General features: G+C 45.5%; 1 protein-coding gene across 4 annotated transcripts in view; it reads left to right on the forward strand.

Annotated features, from left to right (window-relative positions):
• LOC143962650 (multiple epidermal growth factor-like domains protein 11) overlaps positions 1–13671 on the forward strand; it is a 981904-nt gene that overhangs the window by 600476 nt on the left and 367757 nt on the right. For all 4 annotated transcript variants that reach the window (XM_077471986.1, XM_077471983.1, XM_077471984.1 and 1 more), the window contains exon 8: positions 8361–8497. In XM_077471986.1, the coding sequence (XP_077328112.1) occupies positions 8361–8497 (137 nt within the window). The remainder of the gene's footprint in view (positions 1–8360; positions 8498–13671) is intronic.

Consider the following 13671-nt stretch of genomic DNA (forward strand, 5'->3'; position numbering starts at 1 on the left):
AGCTATTGGCTACTGGCTATTGGCTACTGGCTATGAACATCCTTATTCTAGTCCGGTCACACGTCATCACGTTTCGAATCCATTGAACTTTGGTGTGCTTGTGTGTGGCCAAGTCCGTTCATTCAGAAAGTCCATTGGAACTCCGCCGGAAGTCCGTCTGGAAGCCCGTCAGACCTAGTCCGTTGAAAAATCCGGTCATGTGCACGCGGCATTACAAGGGCCAAAATGTATTGGCTTGACGACTGGGTCAGAGCAATTCCAGAACTGCAGCTCTTGTAGGATGTTCCTGGTCTGCAGTGGTCAGGACCGACCAAAAGTGGTCCAAGGAAGGGCAGCTGGAGAACCGGGGATTGTGTCATGGGTGGTCAAGGCTCATTGAGGTGGGAGGCAAAGGCTGGACTTTATAGTCCAATCCAATAGAAGAGCCACTGGAGATCAAATTGCTAAAAAAGTGAATGCTGGTTCTGCTGGAAAAGGTGTCGGAACACACAGAGCATCGCAGTTTGTTGTGTATGGGGCTATGTAGCCGCAGACCAGTCAGGGTGTCAATACTGACCCACCGGTGTCCACAGCCGAAAGCACCTACAATGGGCAAATGAGCATCAGAAATGGACCACAGAGCAATGGAAGAAAGTGGCCTGGTCTAATGAATTTAAGAAGGGTTTGAGGAGCACAACAAGTTGGAAGTGTTGACTTGACCTACAAGTTCTCCATATCTCAATCCAATCCAGCATCTGTGGGATGTGCTGGAAAAACAAGCCCAATCCAGGGAGGCCCCACCTTACCATTTACAGGACTTAAGGGTCTGCTACTGATTTGGCTTGGCGTCAGATACAACAGAATACCTTCAGAGGTCTAGTGGTATCCATGCTTTGACTGGTCATGGCTGTTTTGGTGGGGAGGACAAAAGGGGGACCGCCTCAATATTAGGTGGATAGTCATAATGTTACGACTGATCGGTGTATATCTATAGAGATCCTGTGATCTGTGCTTTGCCATCATTACGGATAGTTATATATGAAAACGAAGGGTCACTCCAAGCTGGCCGTTTTGGGGCACTTACTGTATATCAATGTTTTATTTTATCATGTGCAGTTGGGTCTGTTTTTTTTTTGTTTTGTTTTAATTTTGGTGGGATAACAAAGTTCTTTTTTTTTTTTTTTTTTTTTTTTTAAATTATTAATCTTTATTAAATTTTCACATTTATACAAACCACATTTTAAAATAACATTACCAGGGTTCAAATACCTCTTTCTTCCCTTCCGAGATCTGAGTTTTAGAGTTCTAGGAAGGGAAGGGGGACATGAAGATACATCCATACATCACATATAATTAGCAAAAAAAAACAAAAGCACATTATCTAAACAGTACCATATCCCCCCTTCTCCTACCATCACTATTTTTGCAATTCCTACGTTTTTCCTATTGTTATAACCCCACCCCTCCCTCCCATCCCTTCTATCAACCCCGCCCCCCCTCCCCTCCCCTCTTATATATATATTGGTGCTTTTATCCTACAGTATAGCATAAATGTGTTATAATAATTCCCAAACCTTTAATGTACCCTACCCTACTCCTTCCCATTACCCATCCCCCCTCCCCTCTTCCCTTTCCTATCATGGTTTAAACTGGGGTATGCATCACTTCTATCCACTCTCGCCAGTTCCTATTAAACTCCTTTAGGTTATTTCGTTTTGCATATACTGCCCTCTCCTTACATAGATAGTCATTTACCGCCCTTGTCCAATCCTCTACTGTAGGGGGTAGCTTTGATTGCCATCTCCTAGCTATCATCCTTCTAGCTTGAAATAAACATCTTAGGATTGCCGTTGTTATTCCCTTCCTTTCTACTTCCTCCTCTCTGTAGCCTAAAATGCACACTATGGGATTTAACTCTATTACCGTCCCAAAAACCCTACTTATTATCTTTACCACTCCTTCCCAGTATCTAAATAATTTGGGACATTTCCAAAGCATGTGCATTAAATTCCCTGACCCCCCACACCTGGGGCAAAAGTCATCTGTTCTCTTACCAAATTTAAATAATTTCTGGGGAGTATAGTATGCTCTATTAATTACCATTAAATGGGAAATCCTCTGAGGAGGAGAGACCGAGACCTTTGGGCATGCCGCTAGGATATTTTTCCACTGTGCTCGTGTTATATTACCTAGGTCCTGCTCCCATTTCCCTTTCTCAACCCTCCCTTTCCTCTCACTATTAATCTGTTCACCCAGCTGGGCATAGAATTTAGATATTAATCCTTTAGTGGGTCCTGCTTGTGCTACTGGGTATAGCAAGGGCATTTCCTCCCATGTTAATAACAGGTTTCCAAACTGGGTCCTTAAAGCATGCCTCACTTGTATATAGGCATAGAATGAATTTTGTGATATCTTAAATTCTCTTTGCAGCTGGTCGAAAGATTTAATACCCTTGCCGCCATATAGATGGCTTAGCCTTACAATACCACATTTTTCCCAATCTGCAATTTTTCCAACCCGCCATATTTCCTGTAGCTTCTTATTGTTCCATAGAGGCGTATACTTTGTTATTTCACTATATCCCATTTTTTTTTTAACTGTACCCCATAGCTTTAACATCATTTTTACTGTAGGACATCTACACTGGAATGAGTCCGCTTCCAGGGTCTCGATCAGGGTACTATGTGGGGAGCCTGTTAATACTAATCTCCCATTTGGGGTTCCTCCGTTCTTCTCATCGATCCCCCCTAGCTGTTGTAATTGGGACGCCCAAAAATAGCACTCCGGATAAGGGACCGCGAATCCTCCTTCCTCTCCCGGTAGCTGAAGCATCCGCAATTTCAATCTAGCCTGTCCTCCCCTCCATATTAGCTCCCTAAACAGCATCTCGATTTTATCAAACCAACTTTTGTTAATCCATATTGGGGCATTGTGTAATATGTATAAAAGTTGGGGCATCCATATCATTTTTATCAGATTGCATCTGCCAGCGACCGAGAGAGGCAATCGTTTCCATATAGCAATTTTTTGTTTAAACTTAGCCAGTAATGGGACTAAGTTATAACTTATATATTGCTTAGGATCCCTTGACAAGGTTACTCCCAGATATTTCAACTTATCCACCATTGGCATTTGGGGGGTTCCCAGGGCCGTTTGCTGACCAATTGGGTCCAAAGGGAGACATTCCGATTTTTCCCAATTTATCTCCAGCCCAGTGAAGCCTCCAAACCTTTGCACCAGTTCCATTGCCCTTGGTAGTGAGTATCTCATATCCCCTAAGAACAATAGGATATCGTCTGCATAAAGTGAGATTTTTTCCTCTCCAGTTTTTCTTACAAAGCCGACAATATCCCGGTTTGCTCTAATTGCACATGCCAGGGGCTCTATGGCCAATGCAAAGAGCAGGGGTGATAATGGGCACCCCTGCCTCGTCCCTCTCCCCAGCTCTATTTTCCCGGATAACTCGTTATTAATTTTTAGTCTCGCACTAGGTTTGTCATATAGCATCCTAATCCATCTTATAAAGGAAGGACCCAGGCCAAATTTCTCCAAAACTTTCCATATATATCCCCATTCTACGCTATCAAATGCTTTCCTTACATCCAATGCCACCACTGCACCCGGAGTATCGTTATCCATTGGGACCTGCAAGTTCAAAAAGGCTCTTCTAATATTTATACTCGTTGACCTGTTGGCTATAAACCCTGTTTGGTCCATATGGACCAATCTTGCTATGACTCGATTAAGCCTAGTCGCTAATACCTTGGCCAATATCTTTGTATCAGTACACAGGAGAGAGATTGGCCTATACGCTGCAACATCTAAGGCGTCCTTCCCTTCTTTGTACAACAGGGTTATAACCGCCTCCATCATTGATGGGGGCAGTTTACCCTCCCCATATGCTCCTCTTAACATCTCCAGAAGTTCAGGAATCAGTATCTCGCCAAAGTTTTTATAGACTTCAATCGGTAGTCCATCCGGCCCAGGCGATTTCTGATTTGGCATACTCGCAACTGCTTCCTGAAGTTCTTTCAAAGTTATTGGGGCTTCCAGTTCCTCTCTTTCTTCTTGTTTCAAACATGGTACCTCTAATTGACCTAAAAATGCTTCCATTTGCTCATCCATCCCCACTTTTTGTGCAGTATATAGGTTTTTATAATATCCTTCAAATGCTTGGGAAATACTCCCCGTTTCTGTTATAACCTTTCCCTCAGATGTCCTAATCGCCGAGATTGAGGAAGGACCCGAGTTATTCTTCACCAGTTGTGCCAACATTTTTCCCACGCTTTCCCCTTCCGCGAAGGAGGCTTGGCGTTGGAACATATGCTGAATCTCTGCTTTCTTTAGGGCTAATAACCTAAGTTCTTCTTGTTTATCTAACCAGATTTTTTCTTTGCCCTGCGTGGGGTCACTAATAAAATCTCTTTCAGCCTCTGACACTTCTCTCCCTATTTGTACCTCCTGTTCCCTAGATTTCCTGTTTATTTTTGCTATTGATTGGATCATAAGGCCCCTTAAGAAAGCTTTCAGAGTGTCCCACAGGATCCCCGATGTTACTGTACCCCGGTTATTTTTTAGAAATTCTTTTAATTCCCACTGAATTCTCTCAGGGCATTCTTCTGTCTCTTTTTTTATCAGTTCTAGCCAGAGCGGGTTCACTTTCCACAACCTCTGTACCTTACGTTCTCTCATTTTTAATACTGCTGTCACTGGGGAATGATCTGAAATCCCCCTGGGCTGATATTCAACCTTTTCCACCATTTGTAAGGCCAGGTCATTCCCCAGTATCATATCAATCCTGGATAACGTAGTATGTGTGGACGAGTAGCAACTATACTGCCGAACTCCCGGGTTCCCAGTTCTCCATAAATCCCGTAATCCTACTTCTTCCAGGTACTGTCCCAACCTCCCCTGCCAAGCTGGTTCCGCCAGTGTTTTTTCTGGGAATCTATCAATTTTAATATCCAATACCGTGTTGAAATCCCCTACTATTATTATAGGGACACCATCTATCCCCACTAAAAATTCCTGTAATTTAAAAAGCACTTCCATTTTAAATGGTGGAGGGATGTAGATGTTTGCCAGCATACATTCTCTATTTTCAATTAGGCACTGTAAGAAAATGTATCTGCCTTTTTCATCCAGGCTAACCCGTTTGCATACAAAATTCACCCCCGTTTTTACCAAGACACTCACCCCTCTGCTATATGTCGAATAAACAGAGTGATATTGAAATTGATATTTTCTGCTCTGCAGCCGGTATATTGTATCTCTATTTAAATGGGTCTCCTGTATGCAGAGCAACTCTACTCCACATCCCTCCAACAAGGATAGCACAGCTTTTTGTTTCAGCCGCGTCCCCAGACCCCTCACATTCCAGGAGCCTATCTTAATTTTACCATCCTGCATAGCCATAAACAAATATAGAGGAGAAAAAGAAAAAAAAAGAAAAACCTAAGGTAGTAAAGAAAGAGAGCGAAATAACCAGTCTACTGATGACACTATTGAGAACCATTTGTCTCCCAGTACCCACCAACTCCCCTCTAACTTCTTTTATTACCTTATACCACACTCCCCATATATTACTCCCTTGTATAATAACAAATTTATTAGGCGTCACCATTAACTCGTATGTTATGTGTCTTTGAATATACATTATACTGTATGATCGTTTATTACCATTTTCCCCCTTGTGATCAATAAATTTTCCTTGTTTTTTACCACCCCTAGTTTTACCACCCCACAGTTTGTGTCCTTTTTTGCTTTGAATTATTTCCTGTACTACATTTATTAGTGCATACTTATATTTTTTTTCCCCCTTCGACCTCCCCCCTATTTTCCCTACTACACCCACCCCCTCTCCCCCCTTTCTACCTCCCTCCCGCCCCTCCCCCACCTTCCTAGGTGTTACCCTAGGGGCTATTAGTGACCTTATACCACTCTCTTCACAACCTATTTGCCACCCTCACCTAGTGCGCTCGCCGTGTATTACCTCCCTCCCACCCCCCTCCCATACAGACACAGACAGCACACACCCAAAAAAATAAAAAAATAAAAATAAAACACACATACTTCATCCCCCCCTCTCCTTCTATCTTCCCATCCCACTCAGTACTAGTAACCCCAGCAACAACTACAACTTTTCTTTATTTTCTTCTATCCATTTTTCCACTTCTATCGGGGAACTAAAAACCTGAGTATGCCCTAGTGCATTAATCCGTAACTTTGCAGGATAAAGCAGAGCATACGGCACCCTGAGCTTCTGTAACCTGCGTTTCACCTGGAGGAACTCTACCCTTTTTCTCTGAAGTTCTGGGGAAAAATCAGAATATAATGAAATTCTAACACCCTTATACAATACATTCCCCATTTCCCTTGCCTTCCGTAATAATACCACTTTATCTTTATAGTTCAATAACTTCATTAATAATGGCCTAGGACGGCCCCCCTCCAATGGTGCTCTAAAGGGTACCCTATGCGCCCTCTCTATTGAGAACGCTGTTGAAAAAACATCCCTCCCAAACAGTTCAACCAGAAGATGCTCCATAAATTCAGCAGGGTTTACACCCTCACTTTTTTCCGGAAGTCCCACTACTCGCACATTGTCCCTCCTGAGCCTATTTTCCATTTCGTCCATTCTTGTTCTATATCCGCCGAACTGCTCCTTCAGGCTTTCTATTTCTTTAATTAGGAATGTTGTATCGTCTTCCAATCTGCTGGTCCTTAACTCAAGTTCTGTCGTCCTTTCCACCACTTTCTGTAGGTCTTGCCTTACCAGCATTAGATCTTCCTTCACTCCCTTCATTTGATTACAGAGTTCTTTCAGTGAGATGTTACATGCGTTTACGGCCAATAACACATCCTTAATTGTTGGCTCTTTTTCAACCGGAGGAGAGTCACCCATTGTGATTTCCATATTCTGTTCCCCTGCACCCGCTTTTTTATTAACTGGGCATTTGGACACTGCTCCGGCCTGTGTATTAATGTTAATGTTCGATTGACCCATGCTTTTCCTTTCAGATATTTCTCCATGCTGCCCCTTTGTCTGCCCTTTTTTTGGAGGGGTCTGTGATGACTGTGCAGGGTTATGAGCATATTGTTCTAATTTAGCTGCTGTGGTAGACTGTTGCGAACTTTTTTCCCCTTTTTCCTTTGCAGAGCGCAAGTGCTGCATCTTAATTTCCTTTTCTCACCCCCTTCCACAGAACAGTCCTGGATATATCGTATTTTAATATATTTTTAACTTTTTAACCCAGCCGCCCCTCGCTCAGTTGATTACTTAGTGCAATATTAACCGTATCTTATAACCAGTTCTCCAGTATTCACTTCATGTATCACCAAAACTTCCTGTTTTAATGCTTCACAGCAGACATTTATTTGCACACACTTAGTTCAGATACCGTTCAACCAATTGATTTTTAGAGCAGCCACCATCCCCCAGTTAATCAATAAATGCGATACTGATCTTATCTTATAGTTAGTCAGTCCACAAGCACTCCATTCACATATCACAGACTTCCTGGTTCGTTGCTTACAGACGTTCGTTTTTACAGCAGGTACTTCTTTGCTTATACTGCCTGGGTTATCATTCGTTCGTCTTAGAGCACAAAACGAATCAATGAATTCCAGGGGACAAAAGCTATAGGTCCTTCTCACCCCCGGCCGGCGCCCTCTTGTTTACTTGTTACCAGTTCTCAGGCATCGCTATGTCCACAACTTGCTCTGCCAGACCTCCACCTGCTATGCCCCTCACACCTCCGCCTTCTTCCCCCCCCCCGCAATCCTGCTGCTTACCTCCTTCCTCCTATCGCGGCTTACTGGAGAGCGGGAGGGCCTCTTGGTGTCCACAGTGTGCGGCGTCTCTTCGGCAGGGTTCAAAAGCGTTCGGCTTGGTCGGGGGTACTCGTGCTTCTTTGGCCGTGCTCGCTGGGGTTCAAGACCCGGAAGTAAGCGTGGATCTCCGAGGGCTCGGCACGATCGTACAGTAATGCGCTGTCACTCCTCCTCCCGTCCAGCTTCAATGTACAGCTCCAGCCCACCGCACGCTACGTCCGACCGAGGCACTAAGCGCTCCAGGCTCTCATCAAGGGGGTCTGGGAGAGAGTCACACACGGCGTCTCACATCTCTCACTCACTCCATCTTGCACATCCGGTCACGCCCCCCCCGAGCATGCACTCTACTTCCCTTCAAGCTGCAAACAATTGACTACAAGTGATACCTGGATAACAAAGTTCTGGACATATATTTTCCTATCATAATAAATATTTTTTGATAGAAATCATTTTGAATTATTAATACAGTTTTTTGTTTTTTTTCAGTGATGGATTTTGGTTTTCCTGATGTTATGTGAATTTGTTTTGTCTTTTTTCCTTCTGTACAGGGTTCTGTCTGCGCCCTGCCGTGCACTTTGGGAAGATACGGAGTAAACTGCAGCCAAGAGTGTCAGTGCCACAACGGTGGACAGTGCGATCCCGTCACTGGAAGATGTCAGTGTGCCGCTGGATACACCGGGGAGAGGTAAACAACCCCCCCCCCAACACCTCACAGTGCTGATTTTATTGCTGCCGTAGACTAGAGATGAGTGAAAGGGGTGAGTGGAAGGGGTGAGTGGAAGGGATGAGGTGGAAGGGATGAGTGGAAGGGAGCGATCCCCAACCCTTTTTGGCATCATGGGCTGATTTCATGGCAGCCAATTTTGTTTGATGGCCAGGTCGGAGTATGTGATATTCACTGAGTCTGTCCCCAGGGGACATGTATCAATGCAAAAAAAAGTTTTTAAAACGCCCGTTTTTCGGGAGCAGTGATTTTAATAATGCTTAAAGTGAATCAATAAAAATTAAATTCTCCTTTAAATATTGTGCTTGGGGGTCCCCTTAGTCTGCCTGTAAAGTGGCGCATCTATCTGATGTGTTTTACTGTGCTGCAGCAAAATTACATTTCTAAAGGAAAAAATGTCATTTAAAATTTTGCTCGCGGCTGTAATGAATTGCCGGATTCCATCAATATACAAAAAAACATTGAAAAAAATGGTGTAGGTTCCCCCCCTCCCCCCAGTCCATACCAGGCCCTTCGGGTCTGGTAGGGATTTTAAGGAGAACTCCCCCCAAAATCCATACCAGACCCTTATCCGAGCAAGCAGCCTGGCAGACCAGGAAAGGGGAGGGACGAGCGAGCACCCCCCCCCTTTCTGAACCATACCAGGCTGCTTGCCTTCAACATGGGGAGTGTGCTTTGGGGTCTCCCCAAAGAACCTTGTCCCTGTGTTGATGGGGTCAAGGGCCTTGTCCCCACAACCCTGGCCATTGGCTGTGGGGGTCTGTGGGCGGGGGTCTTTATCGGAATCTGAAAGCCCACTTTAACAAGGAGGCCCCCCCCTATGTGAATGGGTATCAGGTACATTGTACCCCTACCTATTCACCCAAAAAATTTTCAAAAAAGTAAAAACCACAAAAGACAGTTTTTGACAATTCTTTTATTAAAAAAGAAAAAAAAACAGTGTCCCGCGATGTCCATCCATCTTCAATCATGGCGCCGACAGACCCGAAAAATAGAAAGAGAAACCGAAAATACTCTGCCTCAATGGGAGGCGTCCCGGCGACTGCTGTCTTTTCGCTGTGACAGCTGTTATATAGGCAAGGGCGGGGCCACCACCGATGGAACCGGGTTAACTCGCCCCCCTCTTGCGGTACATGATGTCAGAAGGGGCGGGGTCACTCTGTTATCCTTAAATTATGGACTGGGGGGGGGGGGCATGCCGGGTTTTTTTCTCTTAATTCTGTCATAGGGTTCCCCTTAACCACTTCAATACACTATATTATATACTGTACACTGACTGCACTGTGTATATGTATATATCTATATATAGATATATACTAGACTGCCTGCACTGTATATATAGTCTACACTACACTGACTGCACTGTATAAATATATATATATATATATATATATATATATATATATATATATATATATATATATATACACATATACAGTATATAACCTGCCTCTAGCTAGCGTCTCTCATTCATAACACTATATACAGCCACTGTGTGAGCAGCCTTATATAGTGTGGGGCGTGGACTTAGCCCCCTGAGCCATGATTGGCTAAAGGCGCCCTCCCTCTGGCCAATCATGGCTCTCACAGCAGATCATGCTGTGATTGGTCAAAGCATACAGGTCCGGTGCATGCTTTGGCCAATCATCAGACATCAATGCCCTGCGATCTCGCTGTGCATTAGGGGGCGTTCCGCGACGCTCAAATTTGCAGCGAAGTTCGGTATTCGCAGAACAGGCGAATATCCAATGTCCGAGTCGAAGGTAACATCAGGCTCATCCCCAATGGTGACTCTGAGTATCTGACGGGGTGGAAGTTACGCCTTCCAGACTTTATGTTTATTCAGGCTGGGGGGGGGGGGGGGGGGATTTTCATGTTTTTCAATTGAAGTAATAATGCCGCATCACCATCCGTACCCCCCCGCAGCATAAAGCGAGCTGCACACCGCTAACCAGAGTATTTGTCAGTAGTAATACCCGAGGCTCGTATTATGAGGATTGGTACAAAAATAACATAAGCCATGCAAGACTCTTCCATCTCCTGCCACATCCAAGAGTCCGCAATATCAGCCGGATTATTAGGCTCATAACTCTGCCGGCCCTGCACCGGGACACACACCGGGTACCGCTACTTCTAAATAGAAAGTGGAATTGTAAATACCGCACTGTCCCTTTAAACAATGAACAGCAGCTAACACGGCAAATAGACAGTTGCAAAAATAACAGAAATAAAAGTGCAGCGCTAGAAATATACAGTATCTCCCAAAAGTAAGTACACCCCTCACATTTATGTAAATCTTTTCTTCTATCTTTTCATGTGACAACACTGAAGAAATGACACTTGTCTACAATGTAAAGTAGTGAGTGTACAGCTTGTATAACAGTGTAAATTTGCCGTCCCCTCAAAATAACTCAACACGCTGATATTGTATATACTGTACCATAGTTTGTAGACATTATAACCAAAGCAATCAATATACACTTATTAGGAATTATTATTATTTTTTTTTTTATCAGAGACATGTAGCAGAATACACTTTGGCTTAAAGTGGTTGTAAACCCTTACAAACCATTTTGACCTACATGTAAGGCTAGATTAAGGCTTACCTGTAGGTCCAAGAAATATCTCCTAAACCTACACGGTTTAGGAGATATTTACAAAAAGACAGCTACCGCTGTCTACGGCGCATGTGCCGTAGACAGCGGCGCACTGGGCAGGCCGCAGATTGCGGCGATATGTCGTGAGTGTTGGCTCCCGTGTGCATGCGCGGGAGTGATGTCATCGGGGCCCTGGCGAATCACAGCGCCGGAGCCGCGAGACCCGGAAGTCGCTCCGGGATCCATGGCAGCAGCGAAGAGGAAGACGGAGGACCTCTTCGGGGGCTTCGTTCTTAGGTAAGTTATTCATAATGAGCTAGTATGCTATGCATACTAGCTCATTATGCTTTTGCCTTGCAGAGTGTTTTTTTTTTTTTTTTCCTTTACTTCCTCTTTAAATTTATGTAGACTTTTTTATTTTTTTTATTATTGGATATGTTTTGAAGCTGAAAGTAAAAAAAGATATTTTTTTTCTTAATTGTTTGTTTTTTATTTTATCGCAAAAAAAAAAAAAACGCAGAGGTGATCAAATACCACCAAAAGAAAGCTTTATTTGTGTGAAAAAAAAATCATTTTGTTTGGGTTACAGCGTTGCACGACGGCACAATGGTCAGTTAGCCTTCGTTCACACTGAAGGCGGGTTTGAAATTGAGCTGAACAATTTCAAATCCGCATTTTAGTGCGAGTTTGGGGGGGGGGGAGATTTGAAAGACATCTGTGTGGGTTCCTGCATACATGTCTATTGAAATTTCCCCCGGAAGTCGCCAAAAGTAGTGCAGGAACTACTTTTGTAAATTGATGTGGCACTGCAAAATCAGCTTTGCACCGATCAGGACAGTGCCGTTGCTGGCAATAGGCTGCGTTTTGAAAAATACAGAGTAACGCGGTTTATGAGCGGTTTATGAGCATTTTGCAAAACAAGCTTTTTTTTTTTTAAATCCTGACTCGATTTGCGAGCGTTGTCTCGCAAGACAAACAAGATTCAAGTCGTTGGTGTGTATAGTACCGCATTTGGTCAGAGGTGCAGGGGAGACACTCTTCTGGCCACATACAGTACTGCATACACCAGCGTCCCCGCACCTCTGGCCACATACAGTACTGCATACACCAGCACCCCGCACCTCTGGCCACATACAGTACTGCGTACACCAGCACCCCACACCTCTGGCCACATACAGTACTGCATACACCAGCACCCCGCACCTCTGGCCACATACAGTACTGCATACACCAGCACCCCGCACCTCTGGCCACATACAGTACTGCATACACCAGCACCCCGCACCTCTGGCCACATACAATACTGCATACACCAGCGTCCCTGCACCTCTGGCCACATACAGTACTGCATACACCAGCGTCCCCGCACCTCTGGCCACATACAGTACTGCATACACCAGCGTCCCCACACCTCTGGCCACATACAGTACTGCATACACCAGCACCCCACACCTCTGGCCACATACAGTACTGCATACACCAGCACCCCGCACCTCTGGCCACATACAATACTGCATACACCAGCGTCCCCGCACCTCTGGCCACATACAATACTGCATACACCAGCGTCCCTGCACCTCTGGCCACATACAGTACTGCATACACCAGCGTCCCCGCACCTCTGGCCACATACAGTACTGCATACACCAGCGTCCCCGCACCTCTGGCCACATACAGTACTGCATACACCAGCACCCCACACCTCTGGCCACATACAGTACTGCATACACCAGCGTCCCCGCACCTCTGGCCACATACAGTACTGCATACACCAGCGTCCCCGCACCTCTGGCCACATACAATACTGCATACACCAGCGTCCCTGCACCTCTGGCCACATACAGTACTGCATACACCAGCGTCCCCGCACCTCTGGCCACATACAGTACTGCATACACCAGCGTCCCCGCGCCTCTGGCCACATGCAGTACTGCATACACCAGCGTCCCCGCACCTCTGGCCACATGCAGTACTGCATACACCAGCGTCCCCGCACCTCTGGCCACATACAGTACTGCATACACCAGCGTCCCTGCACCTCTGGCCACATACAGTACTGCATACACCAGCGTCCCCGCACCTCTGGCCACATACAGTACTGCATACACCAGCGTCCCCGCACCTCTGGCCACATACAGTACTGCATACACCGGCACCCCCACACCTCTGGCCACATACAGTACTGCATACACCAGTGCCCCCGCACTTCTGGCCACATACAGTACTGCATACACCAGCGTCCCCGCACCTCTGGCCACATACAGTACTGCATACACCAGCGCCCCAGCACCTCTGGCCACATACAGTACTGCATACACCAGCGCCCCCGCACCTCTGGCCACATACAGTACTGCATACACCAGCGTCCCCGCACCTCTGGCCACATACAGTACTGCATACACCAGCGCCCCAGCACCTCTGGCCACATACAGTACTGCATACACCAGCGCCCCCGCACCTCTGGCCACATACAGTACTGCATACACCAGCGTCCCCGCACCTCTGGCCACATACAGTACTGCATACACCAGCGTCCCC

Source organism: Lithobates pipiens, unplaced genomic scaffold (genome assembly GCF_037356315.1).
Source record: "Lithobates pipiens isolate NorthernLeopardFrog02 unplaced genomic scaffold, aLitPip1_a1.2 Scaffold_8, whole genome shotgun sequence".
Classification (NCBI taxonomy): domain Eukaryota; kingdom Metazoa; phylum Chordata; class Amphibia; order Anura; family Ranidae; genus Lithobates; species Lithobates pipiens.